The 18,313-nt window shown below is 34.2% G+C and overlaps 1 protein-coding gene across 2 annotated transcripts; it reads left to right on the forward strand.

The window, feature by feature from the left end:
- Window positions 1-6,866: 6,866 nt before the first annotated feature.
- Window positions 6,867-14,128, forward strand: LOC122600022. Of its 2 annotated transcripts, none has more exons than XM_043772653.1 (14): window positions 6,867-7,027; window positions 7,134-7,738; window positions 8,499-8,659; window positions 8,915-8,975; window positions 9,275-9,340; window positions 9,453-9,538; window positions 9,741-9,804; window positions 10,152-10,364; window positions 11,133-11,198; window positions 12,139-12,218; window positions 12,300-12,422; window positions 13,292-13,351; window positions 13,499-13,559; window positions 13,673-14,128. In XM_043772653.1, exons 1-11 carry the CDS (start codon window positions 6,886-6,888, stop codon window positions 12,412-12,414), a joined length of 1,659 nt encoding a protein of 552 aa, XP_043628588.1. In that variant the 5' UTR covers window positions 6,867-6,885; the 3' UTR covers window positions 12,415-12,422; window positions 13,292-13,351; window positions 13,499-13,559; window positions 13,673-14,128. The 2 variants fall into 2 exon arrangements, with proteins under 2 accessions (XP_043628588.1, XP_043628589.1); XM_043772654.1 differs by having other exon boundaries at window positions 13,301-13,351.
- The last annotated feature ends 4,185 nt before the right edge of the window (window positions 14,129-18,313 follow it).

Raw genomic sequence — 18,313 nt, forward strand, 5'->3', positions numbered from 1 at the left:
CACTTGTCAATTGACTTATCTCAACTCATCAACAATGTACCTCCTGAGCATGCGGATGACCCTAAACCAGTAAAACATGTATAGTAAGTTGAGTTAGTACAAGATTCTGATCCTGACCCCTTAGATGAATCAATAGGTGACCATGTAGATGAAAACCAAGGTGGTCCAGATGAAAATCAAGAGGTTTTTAGGACACCAGAAGTTGGGCAATCTAGTAGACTACCCCAAGATGGGAACTTTGCACCAAATTCTGATTTTAGTGATAGTGAAGATGAAGAGTATGAACCTAGTGACAGTGAAGATGCAGACTTTGTTGCTTCATTAGATCATTTGAGTGAGGGGGAAGAGGAACTTATGGAGATCAGAAGGGGTAACTTTATAGCTAAGATACCAAGCATGAAGCACTTACCAAAACTTGGTGGTTCTGACCAACATGCTAATGGAGATGGAAGGACAGTTATACATGAAGAGCATGATGAATTTATGACTGCACTTGTCAATGCATTGAAAGGAGATTAAGACAATGAGTGGGTTGATCCATTAGAACCACCTGAAACTCAACATAATGAGTTTCCAATTCATGACAAGGACTCACATTGGAGACTAAAGACACCAAAGGTAATTAGTTTTCATATTATTACATAATTACCAAGTATTTCTTTATTTGATGACATATATTTCACTTATAATTATTTTATGTACTTATCTATTTCAGATTGGTGACAGGTATGAGAATCCTGAACAACTGAAATAATGTGTCCTACTATGCATTAGCTAATGGCTACTCATTGTGGTATGAAAGAACATCCAAATCCCACATTGTTGCAAGATGTGGTGTCAGACCACTCAGGATTTTAGATCCTGCTAAGGGTAAACAAAAGAAGAACAATAGATACCAACCACAAAAGCAGACTTGTAAATGGAGGTTGGCTTCTTCATGGATGCATTCTGAAAGGTCTTTCCAGGTTAAGAAGTATGATGATGAGCACACTTGTGCCAGGAATTTCAACTATGGTACATTAATCAAATATAAATGGATAGGTAGGCACTTTGCAGACAGAATTAGGCAGCAGCCTGATATTAAGTTTAGTGTCCTCCAAGAGTTGGTAATGAAAAAGTATAAGTGCTTTGTAACCCAACAATAAGTTAAAAAGGCAAGGGTTTGGGCTTTGAATGAGTATGAGAGATCACTTGAGGAACACTATGCTTTACTCAGACCATATGGTGATGCACTGCTAAGAACTAACCCTGGGTCCACTGTACACTTAGGTACTACTACTAATCCTGATGGCAAGACTTATTTTGATAGGTTTTATGTCTGTCTGCATGGTCTGAAAGAAGGGTTCAAAAAAGGTTGTAGAAGGGTGGTAGCCTTATATGGGTGTTTCTTGAAGTCTTCATGTCAAGGAGAGTTGTTAACTGCTGTGGAGATAGATGGGAAAATCAAATATTCCCAATTGCATGGACAATGGTGAATGTGGAGAATAAGGACAACTGGACTTGGTTCTTGACATTGTTGAGCAATGATCTAGATGCCCCATCTGGACAGTTTTTTACTTTAATGTCAGATCAACACAAGGTATTATACTTCAATGTCTAACTATCTTACTTTATATATTTACATTGATCAATTCAGGTTGTAATGATTTGTTTATAGGGTCTTGTTGAAGCTGTAAAGGAAGTAATGCCAAGAGCTGAGCACAGTCAATGTGCCAGACATATCTATGAGAATTTCAGGAAGACATACAATGGAGTTGAATACAGACACTTGTTTTGGAGAGCTGCAAAGGCTAGCTACCCTGCCCAATTTGATGCAGTTATGAAAGAAATCAAGAATGTATACCCAAATGCTTTCAAATACTTGATGGAAAGAAATCCAAAGTCATGGAGCAGAGCCTTCTTTGAAAAGCAGGTAAGAATGGATATTCCGAATGCTGGAACTTTGTGTTTCTTAAGGTAAAAAACAAACCTATTATCACACATTTAGAATCTTTAAGGGTTATTTTGATGATAAGGTTAGAAAGTATTAGGGAAAAAAGTTTAAAGTGGGAACATGAGGTTTGCCCAGCCATTAGGAAGAAACTAGATGTCATTAAAATTCAAAAGTTAGATTGGATGTACATTCATGCTGGTGCTCACAAGTTTGAGGTTAGAAACTACAGGTATGCATACTCTGTGGATATGGATATGGGAACATGTGATTGTCGAATGTGGGAATTTAGTGGGATGCCTTGTGTCCATGCCATGCAAGCTATCAACAAGATGAATAGAGATCTTGAAGAATTTATGGCTATTTGGTTTAGGAAAGTTCAGTTTGATTATGCCTATGAGTTTTACCTGAACCATGTGGGATGGATGGATATTTGGACTTCATTTCCTAATGCAGTTGTACCACTTCCACCAAGGCCTAGAACCATGCCTGGTAGACAAAAAAAAAGAGACAAAGAGCAGCGCATGAGCCCAAGGTGTGTGGGTCTAGGGTAACAAAGCATGGTGTGGAGATGAAATGTTCAAGGTGTTTACAGAAGGGACACAATGTGAAAACTTGTAGAAATCAAAGAGTTCAAATACCAGTTGTGAAAAAACCGAAGGGTAGGCCACCTAAGAGAAAACTTAGAGAATCCCAAGCTGGTTCTAGTGGTATTCAAGCCAGTCAGAGACCAAGTGAATTTGTTATGAATGCTGCTTAATCCAGTCAAAGACCACATGTTTCTGTTCAGAGTCAAAAACCAAGTGGTAGTTCTCAAAGTCATAGACCAAGTGTTTATGCTAAAAGTCATGTACCAAGCAATGATGCTAATCTAGAACCAGTGAGGTTTTCACCACCAAAGAGCCAAGGGTCAAGTGTGAAGAAAAGGCTTTTTGAGGAGAGTCAACCAAGTCATGTACCAGCCATTGATGCTAATCCAGTCCATTGTAAAGACAATGATGCAAAATCCAAAGGAAAGGCTGCTATGACATTTCCAACTCAACTTGGTCCAGGCAAGAGGTTTGCTATGACCAAAGGAGGGTTCAGATTTCCAACTCATGAACAACTTGGTATGCTTTTTTATTCCAAATTAATATACTTTCCTAAATTTATTTTGACTAAAAATCATATAGTGTAACAATAATACTTTATTGGATAGATTTGGATGTTGGTGGAAAAACACAACATAAACCCATGCCAAAACCTCTCACTAGTAAGGGCAAGGGGTCATTAGGTATACCAAAGGGAGGTCACAGAGTGGCATTTGGAAGGACTATGAGCTGGCTAAGTTGTTGGATGGGTTCATCTGGTACAATGGTAAGCAATCAACTAAGACATGTGGAACCTGAGGAAAGAGTGACATGGTCAGCAATTAGGAAAAAAATGGATCCAAAAGGAGCAGTGTCTGCACCAGTGAGAATTGAAGACAATGCAGGTCAATTGGGAACTCAAGAGTCAGTGAATGCAGTGTCCATGAAAAAAACAATCCCCAAGAAACCAAGTGCTCCATTGAAGAGAAGGGTTCCTAGCCAGAGGATTTTGGGGAAGAAGCTTGGCAAGAGATTGGAATCTGGATCAGGCCTGACCCCTGAAGAACCCATAACTGAATTATGAACAATTTAAGTTATCTTTTGTGCAGTTTGTTAGCATTTCATGTAACTTTTCTTTTGTCCATCTAACTAACAAACTTCTTTGGTATGTATGTAAAAATGGTTGATAATGGTCTTAACTTTAACAAACTTCTTATCTAGGTTGGCTTAACAATGAGCCTTGGTATGTAATCCTCTTTTGAGTATTGTGGTTAAACAATGATTTGGTCAGTTTATGACATGGTAATATGAAAGTATCTTATGACCATTTGATAATGTGTTTCTATGTTTTTGTATCTTTCAACTGCTCATTACTATTTGTAGCACAAAATATCTCATTACTTGAAAGTTACCATGAGAAACGATATTTCATTACTAGAAACACAACATTACAATGCATAAAACATTACAACCAAACAAGAGCACTTCTACCCATTATAACTTATTAATTGAGCAAAACTAAAGTGATGATAATGGAAAACATGGCTAGAAATCCAAATAAAACATAACCACGCTTTTCATACAAAGTCGCTTTTGGTTTTCCAGATGACACTTCCTCTTCATCCACCACGACATATTTCAATTGGTTTTGGGTCTGTGAGCGAAGATCGAAAATAAGATCTTTGTAGTACTGATTTGGAAGTTCCTTGTCGATGAATCTGAAGGTAGTACAAAATCGAGTTTCTACCTAGCAAATATGTGGAAAACCCTTTTTTATTCATATTAATCAAAAGTGTGAAAAAAACCCAAATTTAATTATATTCACAGAAAAGTATGAAAAGAACCTAATTTTATACTCTAATTCAATAACTTACATACGGACAACGAACAAATTTCCTCCCAGGGTTTCTACTTGTCCATGAAATCATAACTTTCATCTTTTCTCCATAATGACAGAAAAGGTATCGATTTGGTCTATTTGTTGCATATGAAGATGGGGATGAATCATCCATGGTGGGAGGTGAGAGCGGGAAAGGGGAAGAGGGAAGGGAGACTGTGAACGGGAAAAAAAGAAGAAAAAAGGAGGGAAAATAAAATAATGAGGAAAGGAGGAAATTTTTGGGGTATATATGTTGTGTATAGCCAACATGGAAAGGTCACCGGTTCAACATAAGCAAAATCCACTTTGAGTGTTACTATAACCAAAATTTCAAGTTTCTTGAATACAATAAAATAAACCCAGAGTTCGTGCACACAATAACTTTTTGGGATTAGTTCCGGCCCTTATTGTAAGGGTAAATTCATACATTTATAAATTGTTCTAGATTTATATATTGAGAAAAAAATAACAAATGTTACATATTAAATTGACCACTAAAAATAGGGTTATAAAAAGTGATAAAGAAAGACAAATTTAATAATATGTAAAATTCGAAAAGGAAAGTAAATAGAAAGAATCAATTTTTTTAAAAAAAATAAGTCGAAGGATGAAACTTGTAAAATAGAGAAAACAACTGTACACCTCATTCGTCTCAGAACGTTCTTTGTTATTACAGTAAGATGTTATTATTACCCATATAGAATAAAACAAACAATACAACTTACCCTACCATCACCGACATCAACACTTTACCCCGCCGCTGTTACTAGAAAGTATTTATTGTATTTCATCGAAAGCCATGTAGGATGAGACTTGCAACGACATTCGTGATATTCTTGCCCGGGATGAAGTTAGAACAACTTTATATAAAAACAAGCTTTGTGTCAAAAGCCAAAAAAAAATGAAATTTAGTGACAAAAGTTAAAAAAAACTCCAAAATTGTAATATGGCTAAGGCTGTTTTGAAATATAATATATAGTAATTGGTACCCAGATAATATAAGGTGCCCTAAGCATACTGCACATGTTAATCATCGTGGCTGATTAAACACGTTTTTACTCTTATTTCATGTATGACGATATAAAACTAGCAAGAACAATCCCTTCTTAACTAATTATGGTGTGAGAAAGAAAAAGAAAAAAAAATCCAAAGCCGAACAAAATACGAAGACCGATAACACCAAAAGTTTCAACCCTCAACAACACGGCATGCTCGCGGAGTGATGCCGAGGGAAGTGAGATTAAACCAAACACAATATACCCCCGTAGGTCTCTAAATGGGGGGGGGGGGGGGGGTCATCCTAACTTTTAACATAAACTAGAGGGTCCATTTCTGTCAGAAAATGTAGGGTAAATTACATTTTTGGTTTCTGAACTTGACACGTTTTTCACTTTTAGTTACTAAACTTCAAAAATCACAAATTATACACTAAACTTGCCACTTTTTTCACTTTTGGTCACCGCATCAACTTTGTTACCTTTCCTCCGTTAACTTGCCCAGATTCGTTATTTTTTCTTTTTTTTTTCCAGTTTTCGTCATTTTCATTTATTCCATTATTAAAAGTGTTAATCGATGAAAAGTATATTCAAAACTCAATCCATTTATATGATGTATTACAAATTTATATAACACAAACAAAAATATTTACAGTTAAATCATAAGGCGTTATCGATTATTCAGAGAAAAAAAAAATCTAGAACACATTATTCCGGATAACCGTTACAATATCTTATTTTTATTATAGTTTAGCAATAGTTAAATGAAATAAATTAAGGAAAACTATATAAATTTATATAACACAAACAAAAATGTTTACGGTTAGTTTGATTAGATAAAATTATTAATATTCTTTTTGAACGACAATAAAATAATTGTTAGTTGACATTTTTATTTATAAAGTTATATTTTTTTAGTGTCTCTGTGTGGATTTTTTAGTCTTCTTATGTCTACTTTAACCGTAAATATTTTTGTTTGTGTTATATAAATTTATATAGTTTTCCTTAATTCATTTTATTAACTATTGCTAAACTATATTAAAAATAAGATAAAAATAAGATATTGTAACGGTTATCCGGAGTAACGTGTTCTAAATTTTTTTTTTCTCAGAATAATCGATAACGCCTTATGATTTAACCGTAAATATTTGTGTTAGTGTTATATCAATTTGTAAATAAATCATATAAATGGATTGAGGTTTGAGTGTGCTTTTCATCGATTATCACTTTTAATAATGGAATAAATGAAAATGACGAAAATTGAAAAAAAAAAAAAAACTAATGAATCTGGGCAAGTTAACAGAGGAAAGGTAACAAAGTTGACGCGGCGACTAAAAGTGAAAAAAAAGTGGCAAATTCAGTGTATAATTTGCATTATTAGTGACTAAAAGTGAAAAACGTGTCAAGTTTAAGGACCAAAAGTGTAATTTACTCGAAAATATACTTCTTCCTACCACCACCGTCACGAAAGATCGTCACAGCCGCCACTGTGACTTCATTTCAGGCACTGAAATGGTGAAAAAATCATGGCGAATTATACCAAGACCCATCATGGAAACCATCCTCAACAACCACGCTCACCGCCACCGTGTCCACCAACCCCTCATTCTCCATGGTCCACGTGGCGTCGGCAAAACCACCCTCATCCTTGAACGTATTTCCTCTCTCTTTTTATACACACACATATACATATACATATATATATAATATATAATATAATATAGTACATACAACTGAGTATTTTTTATTTGTTATATCAGGGCATCTTGAAAACTGGAACAAAGGTCCTCATGTAACAGGCTACATTGACTTAGCACAATCAATTAAAAAGCACCACCCGGTCCACGGGCACTCGTATCCGTGGACCGCGTGGTCAAATTGCGAAAAACCCGCGTTACCGACCCTTAGAGCTGAGCTCGAAAAGTGTTTAGAGTCCATGGTTGAAAAGGGTATTGAGTTGGGTACTATTAGTTCACACCAAGTGTATAAAACTTTAGGAAAATGGCATAATTTAGATACTAGTTTAAAGAAAATTATTGCGAATGTGCCGAGTGGCAACGAAGGAAAGATTGTGAAGTCGAGGAGGGTTTTGTCGAATTTGGGGTCGTGGGATAAGGCGGTACGTAAGTTTAGTGAAAAGGAAGGGAGTGTGAGTAGTGAAGAGGGGTTGTATTATAAGGAAGGGATTGGTGCGTTGAAATTGGCGAAAGAAGTTATTAGGGTTCAACAAGGGTTTAGGGCTAATGCTGTTAAGCGTTTGAATGAGACTGGTGGGTTTTCGAGAAGTTTGGCTAATTCGGCTACTGATTGGCCTTATTTGTTGTTAGAGTTGTTGTCAGGTGCTGCTCAAGCTGATTACTTTCAGGTACTTGAGAACGATATGTTTAAGTTTATATTTTCACAATACGAGTACCTATGATATTTATGCTATTATATGACATGTTGCTTTGTGGTAGATGAATATGTTTTGGCCTGAGTTTTCTTAGGAGAATAAGTTTTATACTTTGTGTAGTAATTAAAGTGATAGTAGGTGATAGATTCTGTAAATTCACCATAGATAGATGTGGGCCAATTTCATTTATGCCACTATGTGACATAACACTATTATTGATCTAGTGCCAATGCCTTAGTTATGAGTACGGAAGATGATATACACAGATATGTTTTGTCTGAAGCTCAGCTAAAATATAGGTTTTTGATTGGAAATTGAGTAACCGTCGGTGATAGCTATTGCAAGTTTCTACTCATCTTTGATATGTTTCATATACTCTAAGCCATCAGACTAGATCACAGACCATTGTTTGATGCCGTTATGTTTTCTCGGTGACAAATTGGAGCTGCAACTTGAGAGCATCATTTATAAAGTTGATGCTTATCTACATAAACATTCACCTTTTTTTGCTGGCCTATTGAGTTCTTGTTAGTCTTAACTCTTAACTTGAGCTCTTATTTTATCAAGTCCTAAGTTTGGAACCGAGTCAACAAAAGTATCCAAATTTAGAGCATAGTATCTGTTCAAGTTTCTTGTTTGGGTGTATGAAGAAGTGAAAGATTTTAACTGTTTTTAGTGCAATGCTGATAACCTCTTTGTCATGTCTTCATTTTTTATGTGGCTTGTGGAACAGCCAAAATTGGTAATAAACAATATCGAGGTTTTGAAACATGCTGCTTTGGTGGATGATTCATCAGTAAATGGATCGATGTATCACGACAGTCTTATCTGGAGAATAATTGCTTTAGGTGCAAATGAGATGTGTTTGCCTGTTATTCTTATAACTTCTGACAGGTAATTTCTAATTTCATGAAGGCATCGTTATCTATGAGTTATGTAAGTGTTTTTAGTTGGTAGAAAACAGTTAAAATCTGAAAATCTCTAATTTTTAATTTTACCCCCAAAATATACACACCCTAATGCAAAGATGCTCAGATTATTGGTTCAGGCACATATTTGGCTAAAATACTTTAAATCATTTACTCATTTGAACGTCTTTTTAGGATAGCCATCTTATTTCATCTAATATTGAACACCCAAAATTCGCAGCTATTATTCCTATGCAGCTTACATGGATTTTGGATTTCCTGACATATTCATTTCCCGTGAGGTAATTTTCGTTGTTTTTTTTTTTTGTCTCTGGATTTGTGCTTTCGATATCCCCTTTTTCTAATGATGTAAAACTGGAATTTTATAAAAACTATAAAGGACGGTTACATAGTTTTCTCTCATTCAGAATAGCAGATCTCAAATCAGTAGTGTCGCAATATCTACTGCAAAGGCGTAAAATTGTCATAGAATGGTTCTTTGTAACTGTTGGGTATGATAATTGAAGTATTAGTGACACGCCTAGAGTATAGGAGTTTATTCCTAGCATTCTTATAATAGATGATCCTTTGCCCCTTGCAGACGTTTGGATGGACCCCACAACAAGCTAAAGTACATATGGTTCCAGATTACTTTAGTCAGTCAGAGGTGATTTCATATGGATCTCTTGTGACTGTTTATCTGTGCTATTATATAAAGCGTCAGTTATACATGTATCTGGATTTGAACATATTATCCTTTTTGTTTGTTCCATTTCCAGTGGGATCTGATTGTTGAGGTGGTTGGTCCCAATGCACGTCATCTTATTGAGATATATGCACTTAAACAGAGCAATTATTACCAGGCGTAAGTATTATATATCTACTATATGCAAATATGCAATATGCTATTTCTAAGTTAACATTTGATATTTATTCTATGCACTTTGTTATGTGTCATCATGCATTAAGCAAATTGACCTGCCATTTGCACCTAGCTAGATTTTACTAAAAAGAAAGACCTCTTATATTCATAAATGATTTTGTAAACACATTTATTCTTCTTGCAGGCTCATGAGTGATAAAGAAAGTACATTCGAGGACATCATAGATGCATATTTGGCATATCTGCAAGTAAGATTGAGGTCAAAGTTTTTTTATATGATATTGTAAAAGGACAAAACAATTACTCGCTAGTAGGACAGATTGTATCAGTCCACTGATAGCCACTTGATAGAACGAATAGTTGTGTGACTAAACAAGGCTGATAGTGACACTAGACTTTATAAACGAGATTTAAAAGTGGGAGTGGATATACTCAAGGACTACCATATTTATCACAAAATTGAATTTGAGCAATTTTGTGTTTCAGAATGTTACTGATGCCATATGTATGTAATTGTTAGTAATTTTACCTCAAACACAGCACACAAACCAGTTAATGATCATCCACTCCATTTTGTTTTCAACTCCCTTAACAGGTAACCGTTGTCAATCCTGCCATGGATAGAGTATTGTCACTCTTGCAAAAGTTTGCTCTTGATGCTCAAGGGGGTAAAGTTCCCAAAGATAAGTTAAGATTTGGCGCTCCTTGGAGGCATCCGCCAAACAGAGATGACCCACGCTTGCGTTCAGAATGGGCTAAGCTTCAACTAATGGATTTTATTCAATGTTTAGTTGATGCAGAGTTTGGGGTACATTTTTCTTTCACATTTATAATTTTTCCTGTTACTTTTGTGCTTATGAATGAAGACTAGACAAGTATAGACCTACTGACCTACCAATATCCTGTCACATTTCTGTTGTAACTGAGTTATCATTACTATTTACAAAGTCATGAAAAACTGAGTGGGCTGGGTAACTAGTCGAACAGGCATATGTTTAGTACATGTTGGAATAGGGACAAGTCACAATGGGTTGACTCGAAAATCACTTTTGACTTGTATTTTCTGAAAAGCTGTAAACAAAATTTGCAATAAAATGATTCCAAGACTATATTATTGCAATAACCATCCATTTTTTTACATCAAGTGATTTATCGTGTGGAATAAAATACACTTTGGGCAAGTTTCAATCAGTTTCCTTTTGAGCTGAATTTTATGTGCTTACTCTTTTGATGCATTAGGGATCAAAAACATAGACAAAATCAACTCACATAAATGTGGGTTGAAATTACCCCATCTACTAGCTATCTCTATTAATAGATGCCTCAATTCTTGGTCCTGCCTAACTTATGTTATGGACTTGCAGAAGCTCATTATATAGTCTAATTATCATTATGAGAAACTGTATAGTGAAGGTTGTCTAAGAATGTGTATCTACAATCTGAATGGATGTGCTTTGTATTTTCTATTAAGTTATTGATAGGAAGTCCTGATCTATAAGTGTCTATGTCTCTATTTGCTTTAGATCATCCAAGATTAACTACATGTTCTAATTTGTTGTGCAAAAAACATGTGCAGATAAATTATTTTGCTGATTGTAGTCTCGAGATCTTTGATGATCCTTCTGCTAATGCAATGATTGAGGTAACTTCTGATTCAGTCTTTTTTTATCTTTATTAATTTGACCATTGATATTCAATGTTGGTGTCTAGTATTGTGTTGCCTTAGTTGCATTCATGTCAAAAATCATTATTGTTTCTGAAGTTTTATTTAGCATACTGATCTAGTGATCTTTCAAACAAATTCAAGGTCCATCTTTTGGCTATCTGTTGTTTTAGATACTATTAAAATAGAATCCTCATAGGTGTTAATTTTGACCCATTTTACTTGTGAATGAGATGATTTGGGTTAATAAAAGCATAGCTTAAACCCTCTAATTGGTAAAAAGTTGTCCTAAGTGTAGATAATGCATAAAACCTCGTAAACCGTTTCTGTTTGTTTTGAGGGTTTTGGAATGGAGAAATGTTAATGAAAGTGATGGTTGGTGTTTGGTTAAGTGGATAGATCTGAGAAAATTTGTGAAATGTGGGTTTCTTCAAATCTAGATGTGGGAATGGGGTTTTTCTTTTTACATGTTGTTTCAAGTTTGTACCTATATACAATTCATTTACAAACCAAATGAAGTTTAAAGTTTTTGTACGAAAAAATTACCTATCTTTAGCTGTTGCCCAACCCATTCACGGATTCACCCCACTCATATTTGCCACCTCAAATAGCCTTATTAGGCTTCATGTGAAAGTCATCCCAAATGTGTATAATGCATAAAACCGCAAATAACCGTTTCTGTTTGTTTTGAGGGTTTTGGAATGGACAAATGGAAATGAAAGTGATGGCTGGTGTTTGGTTAAGTGGATGGGTTTGAGAAAAATCATGATACGTGGGTTCCTTCAAACTTAGATTAAGGGTCACTCATATTTTGCCATCACAAATAGTCTTATTAGGCTTCGTATGGTCATGTTGTTTTAAAGATCTTCTGAAAGTAACAAATGCTAAAAATGTGGTTTCTACTTTTGTAACTCTCCAGGTTGGCTTACTCTATGTCCAACGTGATCCATCCTTCTTTCGTCCAATATCCCGGGCTATTCAGAGATGTCTTGTGAGATGGTAAAAGTGATTTTTTCATATATGGTGTCATCTTTGATGCAAAATATAGTTGCCTATGCTAACTTTCGCTATTTACCGCAGGCTTGTCCAAGAGAGAATTCAAATGGGCATTAAAGGTTCACTCCTTTTCCAGTGGCACCGAGTTGTTAGGGGCCGCAGTTATCGTCATCTCATGTTGCAAGTAGGCCATAAATAAATTTAAAGGTGCGTGCAATACACTGTCCTGATTTCTTTTATGGATCAAAGTCAACGTAGGCTTCTGAATTTGTATTTATTCTAGGGGCGTCAATTTTGACCCATTGACTAATGATTGGGGGTCAATTTGGGCTGTGTATTACTTAAATGGGGCAAAGTAAAATATTGACTTAAAAGGGGAATGGGTCAAATGGGTTGAAAGCTGTTCAAATATTGACAAAAGGTGTAGCTTGGCTGGGGCACCACTGTCCTGACATGGTGAGGCACTGCCGGAGGTCAGGTTCAAACCCGAGACCTGTGATCCTGACAAAGTCACTCCAGAGGCCATGTGTACTTTGTGAGTACCTATTGATCTATGATCAATTGGTATTTGTATTAGGTTTTTTCTAAATTTATTTTCTTATTTTTCGTATTGTTAATAAGTTTTTTATCAGAAGGCTTCTACTCTATGTGATAATACTGTAACCATGCTCAACAGTAACTCCACTTTGTTTAATTTTTATAAAAGGACAAAAACCCAATAAACCTGGATTTTGGGAAACTGTTTTATTCTGCACCTGTTTTGACCACTTACCAACTCGTTGATTCATAAGTAAATGGCTTGAATTTGCCACGTCAGGACATTAACCGATTAATTTTTATACACAATTGTTTTGCCTTCAATTCCCCGTTCTCCATTTTGTTGGTCCCTTTCAATTATATTTAACAAGAAACATGACCACAATTATTCTCTTATTTTCTAGAAATAAGTCACATCAAAGAAACGGGAGCCACTAAATTGAAATATAAAATACATAATCACAAGCATTGGTTTTTAGGTTGTGTGATTGAAACCCTAGTAAATTGATCCATAAGAAATAACAGTGGCGGTGTTTCAGTTTATGCAGATCAATGCTGATACTTTGGTGGTGGTATCTTTTGAGGCCCTGACTTTGAAAGTAAGCGATGGTTGATAGTAATCATTTTAACTGAACCAGATATGCAGATGTGCTATGTGCATATGCCCCACGGGCCTTTCAAAATATATGTTATAAACTTGGTTTATGCTTTTATATAATGCTTTGCTCTATACTCGCTGTTTTCAGTATTCCATGAGCATATGCTTGCTGAAGCTTCAACGTTGACCTTAAAGAAGAATTCAAATGTGTAAGATATCATCATCCAATTTGAATTTTTGCTTATACAATATATCAACGCTTTTTTTCTCTTGTTAAATATAACTCAATTTTTGGTTCACCTTGTTATTATGATGTTTGCAGCTTTTGTACATCCAAATCTGCCTGCCTGATTTTGGGACATAGATTGTAACATATTAAACTGTAAGTCCTTCGGAAAGGTGACTACACTTACAATAGATTCGGGATTTAACACATGACTCCTGGTAATGAGTCGAGTTCTAACTAGCTACATGGTGAAACCTCATTAGTTGAATGACCTTGCAAGTAGTTCACCTGATTTTTTGGGGTTATGCTGTACCTGCGGTTTTAATCCAAACAAATAAAGCTCACTTTCGACAATGTATCCGAACTCAAAATGGACTAATGGAGCACGCACGTGACCTTATCAATGTCTTATGTTCTTTGTGTGTATTTTGTTAATTTATGTTCTTTGTGTGTATTTCTATAAACCTACAACTCAGGAAATACAATATTAGTTTAAGATAAGATAAAAGATAACCTAATAAATGATGAATTTGTTTCTCATTTTGATTAAAATTCAATGGAATAGTTTTTGTCTAAAAGTCAATTATTTTTCAAAAGCATCGACTATTATAATTCACATATATACTTGTTCCAAATGCAAAAAATATAGCGTGTCGTTTAACCGTATTATAAAATGACTTACGGTAGTCTCTACTCTCTAGCAAATATTATTAGGATGATATGTTATTAGTTCGAGAACAACTGCTCTATCTAATCCAATACTAAAATAATTCTAGTTACAAAACTTAAAGCTCCTAAAATAAGAAAAAAGTCTCTTTTTTTTTTAATAAAAGATATACTACAATAATTAGATCGTTTTGTTTCTCATGTGCAAATTACCTGGAGCAAATCGGGTATTCATTGATCCTTTTTAAGATGTTTTACTCAGAAGTTTCGAAATCAAAAACTCAAGAGAAAATAAAATGTCTAATTATCCGGTGAGAAGGATGTAAAATGGCCCAGATTTATTTTACAATTCTAACAAGTTACGAGAGTTGTTCGAGGCGAACTAGAACATTAAAGCAAAAGCCCAATGCTCGGGTCTTTAAGGCTCAAAAGTCAAAATTCAAGAATAACTTTGACATTGATCAACAAATTTACATATTTTTTCTCTTAACTACAATATTAAACTATCTGCGAAAATCACATTAAAAGTGGATGATACCAACATAAAATATTTACTCATGTCGTATTGCGTAACTATCCTAGTAATACTCAACTCTCACCAATCACCATCATGTGAAATATTGTATTTTATAAAAAATAATAAAATTTTTTGTACTTGAATATTATCATTAATTCTTACTATTAGTTACTTATAATTTAAGCTATTCCTAATTAATCAAGTTTTGAATTAACTAATTTACAAAAGACAACACATGTCGGCCATTTCATGTTCTCTCCCACTCCGTTACACTCTCTTGCCAAACACTATTGAATACCGTTGTAAATCCAAAAAGTTATACTAAACATTATTTTTTTCTGCTGCATTATGCGGTAATAGCTAATTTTGAGATAATTATTCCTAGAAAATAATTTCCAACCGCCATGTACAATACTTAACTCCACCTTGATCATAGCCTAAAACTCTAATAGCGATGTTTAGCAAAGTAAAGGTTATGCTAAATAAGTTTTTAATATACAGATTGTAGGGACTACGTAGGTTTAATCTAGAGAAGGAAAAAAATATATTTATTCTAATTTTGCTTCCAAATTGGAGATTAGAAATTGAAATAATATATGTAGTATGTATGAACACATCTTGCTTGCCGTGATTGACGGTTTTGGCAGTTTGGATAATCTTCCATGCAAAATTGACAAAAGCAATAAAATTATTATAAATAGTTATAATTATAATTCTTTTTTTTTTTCTTTAGTTAGTTGGTTTAGGTATGTTCCAAGAATTTTCTCATTTTCTTTCAATCAAAAGAAATTTATTATCTTTAATTCTTTACAAAACAAACTATTCTTTCTTTCTTTTCAATTTTCTATTTATAAAAAATCTAAAATACCCTTAACTTTCAAACACTTTTTCTACCCATACACTACATCTACACACCGCTATTGTCGTCGTGACTGCTGCAGCATTGCGCAGACACCCCTCTAGTTTCCGTTAAATAACATTGAAGATACGTAAGACTTGGATATAGAAACTTGGTTCATTGACGTGTAAATATGGTAACATAGGTATATATTCTATAGAATTTTGTAATAAATTTTTAATGGGCTCACAAAGAAAAACACATATATGTAAACATACATATTTGAGGCATTAAAAACTTAAATACCTAAAGTCTTTGCTTCACTTATCTTATCTTCAAATCACTACTGGGCTGAGTATTTTTCCTTAAATGTCTATTCAACGTTAGATGTAGAGGAGCTCGATTAAGATAATCAACTACCCTAGTCTAAAGTGACCTCGATCTCACCATTTGGATACTGCTGGTGGCAGGCTATTTCCTACGGATGTTTAAACAAAAAATAAAAATAAAAATACTGAAAGCGTAACTACTAGTCTACTAGTATTACTTAAACATATAATTTGGGAAGACCACATCTATAGTAAAGTTTTGTGTACGTAATGTCGATTTGTTTAGTCTACAACCACCAGTTTCGTTTCAAATATTTCAATTTTTTTAACAATTAGAATAATTTATTAACGTTCAAAGATTTCATTTTGGATTGTGGACGTTTCTTAATTTTGACTTCATTTTTGTCACATGATATTATTAAAAACAATAATGGTTAGATAACAGCCGAATAAATAGGTAAAACATGACATTCACGTATGCTATCCACCATGACAAAATGTGGTCCAACTTAAGGCATATCAATCAAGACGAAATGAAGATAAAAGGAAGAAAAAAAATGTAATCTATACGTCAATTATTGAATTCATCATTAATGATTTGATATTTGTTCAAGAAAACATATACTCTGAATGTAATGAATTTTTTATAACCAATCTATTTACAACCAAATTTTCGATTAATTTCACATTACCTAACAAAATTAAATCCACTTCATACAAACGTCCAAGTTGTTAAGGTCATAGACTCGTAGTGGATTTTCTACACAATAGTTTGAGTTAGATATCAAAATGGATTATTGATAATCCTTGGGTGACATGATTCCTTTTTCTAAATGACATGCCCGGTTTCACGTTTTCAGTTTCTAGTAACGGCTTAAAGTGGCGGTTTATAGTCATGGCTGCTTTCAAGTTGTGGTTTCGGACGCTTAATTAAGGTGGTTTTCGCCCGTGCGTGTATATGTATGTTTTTTTGTTTATCCAACAAAGGTCAATGGTGGACAACGCTTGAAAAGCTTGGTTAACATCAATATTTGATGTTCAAAAAAAGTTTTATTATCTCTCGCTAATCATCTTTCAATCTCGACGTATACTACCACTACTAGATTTGACTTTATGACTTGAACTGTTAGATTTGAAGTTCTCGAGAGCTTCGTTTGTATGTCCAAAAATAGGCCTAAAAAAAGATCAATCATGTGACAAGATCAAAGGTAAAATAAATGTGAGAGAATTAGTGGAAAACAAGTGTGTGTAATATATTGAGTATGCCTATTTTTAGGCATATGAATCACGTCATGTATTTTTAAATTTTTCATAAATTTTTATAAATTTTTTATAGGTTTTTAACATTTTGCCCCCTTTTAGATTTATTTTTCATAAGTTTTTTAAATTTGCCCTTTGGAGTTTTTTCCTGGTATCGCCTCTGTCACGTACATATATCATTATCCATTTTTAAATTTGTCATCGTTTCTACCGGGTAGTTTCCTTAACTGGTCATGTGTTCGTTGGTTTTGGATGTTAGAGGGTTCATCTTAGGACTTAGGTCCTTCCGAACGGACTTTTTTCTCAAGGTTTTCTCAATGTTAGAGGGTTTGGATGTTAGAGATTTTCTCAAAGCTTTCTCATGAATAAAACATAAGGGTTGCCCTTAGTGTGTGGTTTTTCAAAAGATACTTCTATAACATAAAATAAATAAATAAAGGGTTTGTTTTATGGTGTATCCTTTTCAAATTTGCCCACTATAAAGTACCCTAAAATTTAACCATTCTTTACTTTGTATTATTGAATACCTCTTCTTCATTATAACATTGAATTCAAAGATCATACATCCCCTTAATATAAATCCTGATAAAGTAAATTTAAGTTCGGTTACTTAATGTATTGATAGCAAGGTACCCGCGCAATGCGGCTGTGATGGTTACAGTGGTCTGGTGGTGTCAGCGACAGGTGCTGATGGTGCAACTATTGGTAATGGTGGTTGCGGTATCGAGTAGTGTATGCTGATGTAGATGTAATTAATATAAAGATAATTGATCTAAAAGGGTAGTGTAAATACCTTACAAGATAAAGGACTAATGATGCAAACTTCATTAAAAATATAATAATCATTTCACATCTCTATTTTTTTTTTAACTTTTTAACAAAAGTTTATTATCTTTACATAGTACATAGTGGTATAGAATATAGATTACTTATGCATAAAAGTATTAATCCCCAAATGTTATTGGTTTTTGTCTGATTATTGTATGCGGCAAAGCTATACAACTATACATAACCCTTTTCTCTCTTGATTACAAAAAGTATATAACCATAAGTACAATTTAAGCAAATTTATGGGTTGATTTTGTCTTTTATATATTACCCTACATGTCAGAGATCCACATCCATTA

This window comes from Erigeron canadensis, chromosome 5, assembly GCF_010389155.1.
Source record: "Erigeron canadensis isolate Cc75 chromosome 5, C_canadensis_v1, whole genome shotgun sequence".
Lineage (NCBI taxonomy): Eukaryota > Viridiplantae > Streptophyta > Magnoliopsida > Asterales > Asteraceae > Erigeron > Erigeron canadensis.